At 42.6% G+C, this 12,742-nt stretch overlaps 3 protein-coding genes across 3 annotated transcripts; all 3 read right to left on the bottom strand.

The window, feature by feature from the left end:
* Positions 1 to 466: 466 nt before the first annotated feature.
* Positions 467 to 3,177, bottom strand: LOC120435066 (inositol 1,4,5-triphosphate receptor associated 2). Its single transcript, XM_039603912.1, has 12 exons — positions 3,097 to 3,177; positions 2,947 to 3,010; positions 2,801 to 2,873; positions 2,681 to 2,708; positions 2,276 to 2,416; positions 2,057 to 2,188; positions 1,767 to 1,935; positions 1,491 to 1,677; positions 1,273 to 1,406; positions 1,081 to 1,194; positions 739 to 849; positions 467 to 644 (listed from the first exon to the last, which is right to left on the bottom strand). Exons 1-8 carry the CDS (start codon positions 3,106 to 3,108, stop codon positions 1,613 to 1,615), a joined length of 684 nt encoding a protein of 227 aa, XP_039459846.1. The 5' UTR covers positions 3,109 to 3,177; the 3' UTR covers positions 467 to 644; positions 739 to 849; positions 1,081 to 1,194; positions 1,273 to 1,406; positions 1,491 to 1,612.
* A 1,368-nt stretch (positions 3,178 to 4,545) lies between these two features.
* On the bottom strand, positions 4,546 to 6,514 carry rpl10a (ribosomal protein L10a). The gene is made up of 6 exons (XM_031746910.2): positions 6,411 to 6,514; positions 5,909 to 5,980; positions 5,741 to 5,821; positions 5,114 to 5,262; positions 4,850 to 5,022; positions 4,546 to 4,754 (listed from the first exon to the last, which is right to left on the bottom strand). The coding sequence occupies exons 1-6, from the start codon at positions 6,413 to 6,415 to the stop codon at positions 4,584 to 4,586; spliced, it is 651 nt and encodes a 216-aa protein (XP_031602770.1). The 5' UTR covers positions 6,416 to 6,514; the 3' UTR covers positions 4,546 to 4,583.
* Positions 6,515 to 8,143: 1,629 nt separating this feature from the next.
* Positions 8,144 to 12,386, bottom strand: fance (FA complementation group E). The gene is made up of 10 exons (XM_031746818.2): positions 12,074 to 12,386; positions 11,036 to 11,594; positions 10,857 to 10,901; positions 10,713 to 10,769; positions 10,124 to 10,267; positions 9,923 to 10,046; positions 8,842 to 8,917; positions 8,649 to 8,715; positions 8,425 to 8,550; positions 8,144 to 8,335 (listed from the first exon to the last, which is right to left on the bottom strand). The coding sequence occupies exons 1-10, from the start codon at positions 12,346 to 12,348 to the stop codon at positions 8,231 to 8,233; spliced, it is 1,578 nt and encodes a 525-aa protein (XP_031602678.2). The 5' UTR covers positions 12,349 to 12,386; the 3' UTR covers positions 8,144 to 8,230.
* Between the last annotated feature and the right edge of the window lie 356 nt (positions 12,387 to 12,742).

Genomic DNA, 12,742 nt, shown 5'->3' with positions numbered 1-12,742 from the left:
CTATATTTATTATTTAAAGACACCCCCCCACCCCCGCCTTCCTTTGCAACATAGACTTATCACTAAAACTATGATACGCCACCTATGAGCACGCACAGCAATGAGTTTTTAAAGGTATATGTGTAGATATACATAGTGAAATCTGTCTGGTAATGACGTGAAGTGAGCTGAATCTTAACATTTGAATCTTGCTTATTAACTCCTATTAACCACTGATGCCTTTAAGGGCAATTTTGGTGAAAGTTTTCACTGCAGTATGGTGTTTTCTTACTAACCGAGTGATTGTATCAGTTTTGATATGTTTTGTATATTTATAATAAAAATATTACCAAAATGACCCATCTGAGTGTACCCCGCCTGGTAACTTTACGAGCAGCAGAAAATGGATGGATGTTACCAAAATGTATGATTCCCTGTGACAAACACAATGAACAACCACAAGCAGGCCATCAAAAACCATTTTATGTTTGTTTACAAAGAGCCCTCATTTGTAGACACACTAATTCACATGAAGCACTGATGACTGTGTATCATGAAACTACCACAAGAAGTAACTCAGTGTTACGACACAGAAAATCACAAACGTGCACAGGAGAACCAGCCGGCAGCGCTGCAGCCAGTGAGCTAGAGGATGTTGCCTCCACCTGAAGAGAACAGTCGGTTAGTGTTTATCCAAAATTATCAGAAATAATACACTTTTAAAAAAGAACAAAAAAACATGACATTGTGTTCACTTACATCCCCACTGTGGAGATCCGTCTGTAGATATTTGCCATCTTTTTCTCCCTTCCTTTGTTGGATAACACTGCTTTGCCCCTGTGTCTGGGCCGCAAAGTATCCAGAGAGAAGCTGTAAATATAAAAGCACATGCCTCAGTACCAACTTCTTCAAGCCTGTGATGCTTTTTTTGTTGATAAAGTTGCTAATGCTGAATTTAGTAAGAGCTGTATTTGTTAAACTAGACACAGGCCCCAGGGCCAGCAGCAACCAATACCGACACGAAACGCTTCAGAAATCGGTCAATACTGCAGGCTTTTGTGTGTCTCTCAGTTAGTCCACCTCCTCTGAATAGTGTCATACTTTTTGTTCAGAGTCTTGCTGTTGTTCACTGGTTTTGATGGGACGCTCTCTGGGGTTAGGATGGGAGCGGGTCCTGGAAGAGCTTCTGATGGAGTTTCATCTGGATCGTGTGGCCTGCAGTAAGACATGTTCGTGATAAATGTTACCATGTAGTTAGGATACCAAAAAATATACCTGTTGGCTCTAGTTCACCTGTCCTCCACTGAGTAGCTGTCGTCCTTGGTCACGAAAGAGCAGCTGTACTCTGAGCTCATGGGAGACGGGCAGGAAGGGACGGCCTTCTTGCTGGAAGAGAGACGCTTTCTGGAGTCTCGCTTTTTCCTATCCTGGAGACAAAGAAGACACTCCCTGTGGTTTATGGCTGATAACATGAGAAGAAAGCAGGAAGGTTTATTCAGGAAAATCTTTACCTGAGTTTGGCTGGAAATTACTGATACACAGACCCTTCTACGGACATGCTTCTTGTTAAAAAAAAACACACAAATAAAAGGCAGATTGAAGTTCAAAAGATTGTTTAAACCTACATTAGATGCTACAAGCATCCAAAAATGCATACCTGCTGATTATCTTTCTTTATGTTGTCACTTTCCTCTGGATCTACAACAATAAATCCAGCGATTACTCAAACTTTGCATACAACCACAGAAGAAGACAAGTAACAAGAAACAGGCCACTTATGCAGAAACCTGTGGAGGCTCTGGGATCTGTGATGTTTCTGCAGGAGCTCTGCTGCTGCTGCTGCTGCATCATCATCCTCCTGGCTTCTTCCAGCTCAGCTAGATTTCTGTCATATCGCCTCCTCAGGCGCTCCACGTGAGCCACCATGAGTTCCACTGCTCTACTCACTCGAGCCTCCTGAACAAAGCAGGAAATAAAGAGAAAACTCCTACTAGTAGTGCTGGTCCCAATATAGCAGTAACACTTGCTTTTAACTGAGCCTGACCCACAGTGCATGAGCAGAGAGGCCTTAGTGTACCTGATGCACGGCACCGAGCACCTCTGCTGTGTTAGAGATCCGCTCCACGGTGCCTCCGAGGATGTCCAGGGACAGCTCCAGCTTCTGCAGGATCTTGCTGCGCTTGCTGTCCAAACACAGGCTCTTCAGTATCTGAAATCCCACAGGATCACACTTGTACCTGCAGCCTGCTGAGGCCAAAAAGACTCACTACAGATAATAGCCTGTTACATACAGTACCTCCAGGGTCTCCCTGCCTCTGCTCAGCTCTAGCTGGATGTTCTCCTCAGCCAGGTTACGGGCGTGCTCCTCCGCCTGCAGCCTCTGCTTCAGGGTGTACTGATCACAGCGGAAAGACAAGGCGATCTGAGAGAAAGCCATCTAAGAGAAGAAACAAAAACATAACAACTTCATTCAAGTTCTCAGTGTCCTCCTGCATTTCAGATACCTGTGGCTCTGCCTGGTGTTGAGATTTAAGGATAAATAAACTTTAAAGAAACCGTAGCTGTTCCGAAATACAGAAATCTTGAACTTATAATCAAATAACCCACATTCTGTATGTAAATTTTCAAGTGCAGCACATTAAAAAACAAAGTTTAAAACCTACTGAATGTTTTTAATGAAGGGGAAGTGAAGACTACTTACCTCCAAATCCTTCTCTGACATCTCTACACTGTTAGGAAACAAGAAGTCTGACAGTTTGAAATCACTTCTAATTAAATCTGGCGGTTATCATTTGGTTGTATATGTACATATGAATGTCACCTATTGAGGCCGACGCGCTCTATGATGGGCAGCTCACTCCAGCTTGCGATTGGCGGCTCCTCTTGGCTAGTTTCTGTTAAAAAGTTCAAACTGATTTAGAAACTTTTTAGACCTTTTAAAAAAATGATTATTTTTAAGCCATTAACCTTCCCCGCTGTCGTCACTGTCCGGCATGTTGGGCAGGTTGTAGATGCTGATCTCTGCCTCTGGCTGAAAACATTTGAAAGACATTATCAGCCCTCCGAGGTGTTAAATGACTGGTTTAAGGAACAGGTAGGACAGCTGGTTAGACTCACCTCAGCGCTCATTACTGCGTCAGCCTCTTTCTTCACCAGAGTTAATCCAAATGTCAGAGAAAGCCTGATTACAGTATTCAGATTCACTTCAGAGTTCACAGTGGACTCTTCATCATTTGTGAACGCACAAAAATATTCTCACGGGTCAGTGTTTGGCTCATTTGCTCCTCGGCCTTTCTCCAGCCCTGAGAATAGATAATCCTATTAAGAGATCCACTGTCAGACCAGAATAGGACGACTGGCCCAAGAGGCTCATGGGAAGCTGTGTTTGTATGTGGTAAATTAAAACTAGTGTTGTACCAGTTAATCAAATGCACCAATTCCACAGTTCACCCTGCTTCCATACTATATAATACACCATGTTATACTACACTCTATAACATCTTGTAGAAGCAAAGGGAGTAGCTTGTTCACTTAATCTCATGAATAAATAATTGGGTTTTAAAAGCTTCAGCAGGACAGGACACGAGGGTACAGGGGTCCCATGAGGAGATTACATCGGTCAGGAGCCGTCGATCTTATTAACACTCTGCTTCCCATTTTTCAGTCTACATACACATTTGTGATCTGCATCAGTCGAATATTAGACCTTTATTTATCAAAGACCATTAGAGGACAGTTCAAGCTCAGCTCAAAGACTGTGATGAAGACGAGATGGTACCATAAATCCATTTGAATAAGTAATTTGCAAGAACATTTATTTATCAGCAAGTCTGTATAGTGTAAAGTATGAGTGCCAGTGCAGAAACTCAGTAAGCACACTGTAGATGAGCTGGTCAGAGCCACACTAGCCAGAGACAGAAATGAGGGCACTTTTTTTTAACATAGGCCCCAGGTCCTGCTAATGCACGCCAAAGCACAGACCAACAGAGACACCTAATGCCCATCCACTAATTATTTGGGATGAATACCCGGGCTCACTAGCCTGGGTTGGTGGTTCAATCCCAGGGTCCTCTGGTATGCCTGCTGGCACATGCTTGGACAAGGTACTGACCCCTGAGTTGGCCCTGATGTGTTCATAGAAGGGTGCATGTTGAGGGTGTGAAGCCAATGGTGGAATGAGGCCGATAGCAGAAGCTGCTTTAAGGGGTCAAATAAGTGTAGAAAAGCTTCAGTCCATATTATCCCTCATTGAAAATCTTTGTCATCCCAAAAGATATCAACCCTGTCAGTTCTATTAATCATTTTAATGTCTTCAAGTCATAATAACTTTCAAAATCTCTCTAGGCATGAAAACCTGAGCACCTTCCTGTCATTTCTCCCAAAACCTGAATTTCACATTTTGAGGGCAGAGCAAGTTTACATTATACAGACTAAAGTTACCAGAGTTGTGCAACTATGTATTACACTGTTACACACGTTTCATAAGAGAATTTCAGATACTATCAGTTGGTGATAAAAGACCTCAGTAATGAAATTTTAAAAAATAAATCACTCAGAGCAGCCAACTTTGGAGATCTCCACTTTTATTAATAGAAAAACTGTATTTAGTAGAGACGCTGGGGTTTGCCCATGGTGCTCTTGACGTAGAGGGCACGCACGTTCTGCCAGTTCTTCTTCAGCAGCGACACCAGGAAGTTGACAGCCAGGTGGATGTTGTACACAAGCTCATCTTCTGTCATCTTCACATGTCCTACGGCCACAGCCAGACACAGCACCTACAACAAGCAGCAAGGTTACTCCACACTGATCAACTTCTTCAAACTAAGCGTTAGATAATGAAACCATAAAGCCAGGGAGCAGCAGAACTCACCTTCTTCATCTGGAATTTGATGGTGGATTTGACCTCATCCACCTTTGTGTTCAGGTTCTCATTGTGGGTGAGCAGTGAGGGGAACTTGCCGGCCTTGTTCAGCCCAGGACCCAGGATACGAGGGATCTGCTTGATCAGAGACTCAGAGGCCAGGAAGGCGTCGTACTTCTTGGCTGGAAGAGGAAGAAACGAGCACATTAGAAAGCCTTGACAGACTTTGGTCACAGATGAGGCAGTTTGTCTGTAATCTTGTGGACACCGTACCGAGCTTCTTGACCAGCTTCTTGTTCTTGTTGAGCTTCTTCAGAGCCTCGATGTCCATGTGTGGCATGTCAGCAGCTTTGGCCTCGTCGCAGTGCTGCTGGTCTCCCAGGATGCACACGGAGAACTTTGGCCTGGGGAGAGTCTTCAGCCTGCATGTCAACAAAACATTTTTAGTGACTGTGCTCACAACCACATTTCAACCTCTGAGAAATAATTATCAACTCATTCAACATGTGATGATATAATTTGACCCTTCATGAAACCACCTGACTTTACTGTGGAGTAGAAAAAGTCTTACCCATACCACCACAGGGGCTGGCGTCCAGCTGACCTCTTAGGTAATACAAGCAAATTGGTCGGCATGAGGGCGTGAACTTAGCAGCTCAGCCACTCAAAGCCTCCCCTCATGTTTTAAGACCCAGGGTAGGGGTCCGCCTGCTTCGCCTTCCCCAGCAGAAAGCTGAGTAAGCTCAGTCAGACTACCCAGAGTACTTCTCCATGTCTGCTCCTGGCCTGTCTGGACTGAGTTTTCATGTACTATGTGGCCGTTAAACAGGCCGCTGTGATACTCAGACAGGGCTGGAGACGCACAGGGAAAAGGGTGGGTGAGACAGTAAAAGGTCGAACCTGACAGTGCCGGAGAAACGCTTGTCCTTCTGGGGATCATAGTTTTTCAGGCTGATCTGAAGCTCCACCGACTCCACAAACCTACAAAGAGATGACAGGTTACACACACGTCCTGTATTTTCAGTATTGCACTTTAATCATTGGTTACAGCTGTTCGGATCTGCTTACTTCCTCGGCTTGGCCACGGAGCCCTGCAGGACCTCCTTCACGGCTTCATACAAAGTATCCCTGGAGACCTTACTGTAATGTGGAAAACGTCAGAAAAAAAGTTAAAGTCACTACAACTATCAGCAAGAGAACTAAGACCGCTAATGATGCTAAAGCACAGCGCTGAAAGTTCACCAAGCAGCCACAAAAGTCGTGAAAAAATAAGTTTCCGTTATTTGAGAGCATTAAACTAAACAGTATAGATTAGATGAAGACTGTAAATATATTTTAAATGTGCGGATGACGACGGATTACATCTGAGAAACATAGCGCGCTGACGGTACACCGGCAGATGAACCGGTCCCATGCCGCACCTTTAGCGTCAATAAACTACAACATACAATAAAATATAAACAAAGCCGGACAATATGACGACTCTACGCATCTAGAAGAATAACACAATAAAGAAAAGCGCGTTTAAAATTAGGTTTTTAATCATTTATTGGGAAAAATGCGGCCTGACCTCATCTTGGCAGCTCGTCGCTCTCGTCGTGCTACGCTGGAAAAGGAAGTGACGTCGGACGTTACGCGACATAAAGGCGATCCGTGACGTCATCAGAAAGCGCGAGCTTTTTTCTTTTTTCCGATAGAAATCAACAAAATTTATATATTAAAATAAGCAAGCACAAAAATATATGTTCAGTTATAATTTAAAAAGTTGCGTCTACGATAAAACATATACATAAAAAAGTAAAATACCTATAAAACTACTGAAGGATACTTACCTACTTAGAAAGCTGAATAGTTGGTTGCATAACAGTTACATAATTCAGCTGTCTTTGTTCAATTTTGTCATTACAGTTTTTATGCTGTTGTAAATTATAATATGAAAAGTTGAGCTCTGGCTGTTTCAGGTGATTTTTTTTGTTCCAAAATTATAGTCCTGTGAAAAATCCCTGACAATTGCTATAGGAATAAAGAGTGTAAATGACAACCACGTGCTGTTAATCAAATGCATTTGCTTGAACTCCCTTATAAATCAGTTTGCTGGTGTGGAGCATTTAGGTATGTTAAACCAAACAACATATAGGCACAAACACATCATACCAACTGGTGGAGTGATGATCTGTGCTTGTTTTGCAGCCACTGTATACCAAAGTATTCTAGAGTTAAATGCGAGGCCATCGATCTGACAGCTAAAGCTTGTCACAAATTGGGTCATGCGACAGAACAATGAGCCTAAACACATCAGCTAATCTGTAACAGAATGACTGAAAAAGAGTCAAGATGTTGCAATGGCCCAGTCAAAGTCCAAACTTCAACCTGATTGAGATGCTGTGGCAGGATTTTAAGAGAGCTCAATGAAGTGAATAACCTTTAAAAACAAAAAACAGTGAGTCAGTATTCCTCCACAATGATATGAGATTGTGATAAAGCAAAACAAAGTAGAAAGACTTCAAGTTATTGCTGTTACTGGTGGTTCTAGAAGCTACTGAATTATGAGGTGTGCATAGTTTTTCACAGTGCTGCTTACAGCCTGTGAAAACTTTTTGATTTGAAAGACCATACGCTGCTATAAAACAATTTATATATTATATATATTTGGTACGAGTCTCACAATTCTATTTAGTAGCTCTACTTTTTAAGACCATGTTTATTAAATATAACCGGAAACATGACCGCCACAAACACTGCTAAAATGAAATGTATATTAAAAAGCAAAATAAACAATTGGAACAAAATTGTGCGATTTAACAGAAAAAAATTATTAGATTTTGAGGTGCTGTAAGACATTTTTAGGGAACCCCAAAGTTTGAATAATTTTTTTTAACCTTTAAAAAATGGAGGCTTTGAGACAGTGTGGTCACCCGAACGCCAATCACTCTCATATCTTTTGGACGTGTACACAATTGACCTCATTTTAGGACAGCATATCCAAGTTAACAGATGACATCATGTCCTATGCATCCCTAAGGATCCCAGGATCTTCCTCCTGGGTTTGCTACCCAGAGATTTGATTCTAAAAAAAGGACAGATATATTTTTTAAATCCTGTTGATCGCATCTGAAAAGGCCATAACAAGGAATTGGCTTAAGAAGGATCCTCCCCGAGTAGAGTAAGTGCTAGAGAATATAGGGAAATACATCTGATGGAGAGACTGACTTTCTTTCTACGACTTAAAGGTCATCTTTTTCAACAACTTGCACTAAATGGCATTAAGTAATTGAGTAATAAAAAACAATATCAGCCCTGTCAGACTGGTGAATTAAGATTCTTTATTGTCAGTTTAATTTATTTACACAGGTTTTTTTTTAATGTAAATTAGGTGAAAAGGTAGTGAGGTCACGTGTCTGCGATTCGTTTCAAAGCAGCTTGTAGAGACTTCTTCAGGAAGGTCTCATTTAACATCAGGCAGCTGGACAAGGAGTGTTTGTGTGCAGCAGTCACCTGGAAATGCAATCATTTACACGCAGAAGGTTATCACACACCATTTCATCCACTGTACAGAGATTATCTGTGATCCCAATCATACTTACATCAATGCTGTATTTGGTGAGTACTGTGAGCATCATTTTTGCAAACTTCACAGACTTTGTGAAACGAGGAGCCTGACTGACGAGCTGTTCTGTGAACTGTGTGAAAAGTTCTTCATTCAAGACAGGCTGTTGGGGGGAACAGGCAAAACAGGTGGCTCAGTGACAGTGAGTATTATGACTAACAGGTCTTGCAGCTCTTTCCCACGAATAAACATCTGGATTACCTTTGAGTCTAGCAAGCTGTGGATAATAGATAGCACTGCCTCGCTCCATGCGATCTTCAATGTCATTCTTTAAAAACAAAACATAAAAAAGCAGGAGTGTTAGTCATTTACTACTAACCATGTGTCCGTTAATATGCGAAGCTTCTTTGTCGCAGCAGTTACAAGTGAAAACAGAACCTAACTTTATACTTACTGAACCACCAGCAGTCTGTAGTGAGAGTCCAGGCAGCTTTCTATCAGTCTGCTGAGCAGCTCAGCCTGTGGAGGCCCTGAAAAGAAAACAAGTTCAAAAGGATTAATTCATGCTGGGAGCAAAGCCTGAGTAAAAGGAGCTCTATCACATCAAAGCATCTGTCCTGTTAATGTGTATTTAAACCAGGGTTCTGAATCCATGCCTGCTCTGCTGCTCTGTAACTCTCCGATTTCCCTGAAACAATCAGTGCACATACACGCTCACCAGCTATGTCATGAAGTACATCTGTTCAACTGCTTGTTAGCAAACATTATCAATCAGTATGAGCAATTGTATCCATAGAGATGTGAACACATGACCTGCTGAAGTTATAACTGAGCATCAGAAGAAGAAAGGTTATTTTAGTGACTTTGAACGTGACATGGTAGCTGGTGCAAGCTGGGCTAGTCTGAGTATTTCAGAATCTGTTGATCCAGTGAAACAGCTGAAGTCAGAGCAGAATGGACAGACTGCTTCAAGCTGGGCACGGCAACAGTAATGTAAATAACCACTAATTGCAACCAAGGTATGCAGAAGAGCATCTCCGAATGCACACCACGATGAACTTCGAAGCAGATGGGCTACAGCAGCAGAAGACCACACTGGGTGTCACTCCCGTCAGTAATAACAGGAAATGGGCTCAACAACACTGGACAACAGGAGATGGGAAAAATGTCGCCTGGTCTGATGACTCTCGATTTCTGCTGCGACAATCAGAGGTAGGGGGAGAATTTGGTTTAAACAACATGAAAACACAGATCCATCCTGCCTCATATCAACTGTTCAGGCTGGTGGAGATGGTGCGGTGATGCACTTTGCAGAAAACCTGCTTGACACGTTGCATCACAGTAAGAAGAAAAGTGCAGGACATATATATATATATCACTTTTGTACAAGTCACACTGCTTTAACTAAGTGCTTGTAAACACCAGACCTTATTAAATCACATACCATCTTAGCAGCTGACCAAGATCACAAACCAGGATTATTATTAAGTCATTTCTGTAGTCGGTTTCAGTGACACCGTTTCCCTTTATCTCACCTATGTTCTCCTTCTCTAGTACTGGTCCGATTAGAGCCTGGCACACTGGTCTGGGATAGCGGCTACACAGGGATGTCACCGCGGTAACCAGACACCTGGAGGCCGGCTCTGACAGGGACAGCACCTGTAAGGTGAAACAATATCCTGTCACGATCAAACACAGCAACACATGTTGCTTATTTTTCATAGTCAGTGTTCAACCTTCTCCAGCAGAAGGCTCTTGATTAGCGTTGCAGCAGTGCTGTAGCTGAGGTCAGGAGAGAGGGCCAAAACACTGTTGCACAGTGTAGGCAGCGCCTGGTCAGGTAAGCCCGGGAAATTCAGCATGCTGCATAACACCTCCACCTAAACAGGGCAGGGAAGGACCTGGGATAAGTCCAATCACAACGGCAGATTGTACATAAAATATTGATATATTCTCTGGAACCCAACAGAGATCAATGAGAAAATGACTCTGCTACTCACTTGATGGTCCCAACCACTGGTGTCAGTCCTATATTTAATATCTGTTATTCCTCCTATAAATATGATCTTGTTTATCAGCCCTAAGGATTTTAAATAGTATAACAGATTTAAAAGATTGCCCTACACCTTCATTCTTTTTAACGAACAGCAGAGGGCGACTCTTCTGGTTGCAAAAAGCAACTCTGGTTTCATGGAAATGTGTGAAAACAGCTCGTTTGCACTTTAATGACAGTTTCAGATCTTATTGAATAGGTTTTTTTTGTCATTTAAGTCAAATCCACCCATTTTCGAAGTAAAAACGCAGGTTAAATTATTGAGGACATACTTGGTTTGAATCACAGTTGTTCAGCACTTTGAACACATCTGTGGAGCTCTGGTCCCACTGAAACACACAAAAAGAATGACAGTGAGACTAAATGTCACTTACTGTCTGCACTGAGAGAACTAGAAGAAAATAAAATCTTCTTACCTCCGTCTGACTCTCCAACAGTTCTTTTATCTGAGGAATACAGACCTTAACAAACACAAAAACAGTAAATCAGCTCATCGTTTTACAACTTCTGCTCCTCTAAGGACAAAACAAACATTGAAATTGGCAGAAAGATTTCAGCGTGGAGAGGGTACCCTTCTTTGTATAGTGGTTTTTACCTTTATATGTTCAGGCAGGCCATCAAACGAACTGTCTGAGGCTGGAGTTTCTGCTGCAGCATCACTTTCTGGCGCTCCCGGCATCTCCTTGTTAACTCTCAGTTCTTCGGCTATGACACACTCATTATCATCCATCTTTATCCGTTTACTCTGTGATCCCGTTTCTTCACCATCAGACCCCACGCTTACAAAACTGCCCTTTCTTTTCCTCTGTGTCCCCAGTTCAGATAAATCAGATGTACTCTGGGATTCAAATTCTGTTTGACTGCTGAAACACTTGGTCCATCCTCCAGTTTCAGCAGATCCGATCAAACGCTGGGAGAGCTCCTTTAGTCTCTGGCTGCACAGTGTGGTGTACAGAGGCACCTCACGGTGGGTTTCCAGGTCTCTTTCGAGTTGTCTGCACAAAGCAGTCACCCACGGGTTTGGACGAGAGTCCTGGCTGAGACATTTGATCAGATGGAGTACAGCGGTCCAAGGAAGAACAGAATGCACCAGGTGGATGAATGACAGCAGGTTTTGTTTAAATAAAGGTGGAAACAGGCACACTAGTGGTTTACTAGAAGAGGTAAGGAAAAACCAAAGAAACCGTCAGCTGGTCTCTGAAGTTGTGTAGACAAAGAAAAAGTTCATGTTTAAGAAAAAAGCAGAAGTTAGAAAAAACATAAAACTGATTTGTGACCATCAGTATTTATGACACTTTTTTTCACAAATGTAAATCATTTTGGGGGAGATGTATGCTTGCTAAATACTGATTAAAGTGACTTCTTAGACTGCAATAAAACCAAGGAAATGTGGCAAAGGACCCATTTAAAGGATCTAAAACAAAAGAGGTAAGGAAACACTGATTTGATCTTCACCCTACTTTTCACACATGTATGTGTCTGTTTACCCTAAAATATCTATGTGAATGCTAAACTAACTACACTGGAGCATTTACGTTCAGTCTAAACGCACACAGCCTGTGGGACTGATGACTTAAGCAGGCAGAGATCCCCACCTTATAATTGAACTGTTTTTTCTGTGTACTTTACTCACACGGTTAGAAACTCAGCGTCAGCCTCTGTGTGGGTTATTTCGTCTCTGCACAGTGTTTCTATGAAGCCGCACAGTGAGCTCTCCGGGTTAGCCCGCTGCTGCCTGTGGAAGACGCCCAGCGCCCTTGAGGTCCCGGAGGTTCCGGACATCAGTGACCGAAGCAGCAGCCGCGACTGCCCGTCAAATCCGCTAAGAAACATGCCGGAGTTCAGACAGGTGTGTGCCCCATCTCCGGGTTTGTCCTTTCCGTCTCTCCCAGACACCTGTGGCTCCATCCCAACCCCACTATACCGCCACTGCTGTTTACATTTCTTCTTCGTCACCGATAAAGGGCTAGATGAGTTCAACATCGCCACCTGCTGGTCAGGTGTGTAATTCATTTAGCTCACTGGCGACACAGCACGATTAATCCTGTGGTGTATACTAGTTAAACAAAAGCCAGAATTTCCTGAATAGAACGAGCATCCAGAGGCAACCGAAGCGAGACTGCCATCATGTCTCAATCGTTTCCACATTTAACAAATTTAAGTCTGTATTTGGAGACCACAGTGGAGCTACTCAACAGCACAGGCTGAGTTTTTAAAAAAGTTAGACTATTTCATCTAGCCCATATTTAATTACTTTTTTAAAATGAAAATCCATTATGTGAATTCATTGCATCGTGTGATT

The sequence above is a fragment of the Oreochromis aureus genome, linkage group 20, assembly GCF_013358895.1.
Source record: "Oreochromis aureus strain Israel breed Guangdong linkage group 20, ZZ_aureus, whole genome shotgun sequence".
Taxonomy (NCBI): domain Eukaryota; kingdom Metazoa; phylum Chordata; class Actinopteri; order Cichliformes; family Cichlidae; genus Oreochromis; species Oreochromis aureus.
Note: the sequence above shows the minus strand (reverse complement) of the source record. Positions and strands in the feature narration are given on the sequence as shown.

Excerpts from the sequence above, each read along its gene's own strand:
- LOC120435066 (XM_039603912.1), bottom strand. Across the intron at positions 2,874-2,946 it reads CAGTGACGACAGCGGGGAAG|AAACTAGCCAAGAGGAGCCG; the intron begins GTTAATGGCTTA and ends ACTTTTTAACAG. Across the intron at positions 1,678-1,766 it reads AGATCCCAGAGCCTCCACAG|ATCCAGAGGAAAGTGACAAC; the intron begins GTTTCTGCATAA and ends TTATTGTTGTAG.
- fance (XM_031746818.2), bottom strand. The coding sequence starts at position 12,348 with ATGGAGCCACAGGTGTCTGGGAGAGACGGAAAGGACAAACCCGGAGAT. Across the intron at positions 10,770-10,856 it reads TGTTGGAGAGTCAGACGGAG|TGGGACCAGAGCTCCACAGA; the intron begins GTAAGAAGATTT and ends TGTGTGTTTCAG. Across the intron at positions 8,716-8,841 it reads TACAGACTGCTGGTGGTTCA|AATGACATTGAAGATCGCAT; the intron begins GTAAGTATAAAG and ends TTGTTTTTAAAG.
- rpl10a (XM_031746910.2), bottom strand. Across the intron at positions 5,822-5,908 it reads TCCGTGGCCAAGCCGAGGAA|GTTTGTGGAGTCGGTGGAGC; the intron begins GTAAGCAGATCC and ends ATCTCTTTGTAG. Across the intron at positions 5,263-5,740 it reads CGTTTCTCCGGCACTGTCAG|GCTGAAGACTCTCCCCAGGC; the intron begins GTTCGACCTTTT and ends GTTGACATGCAG.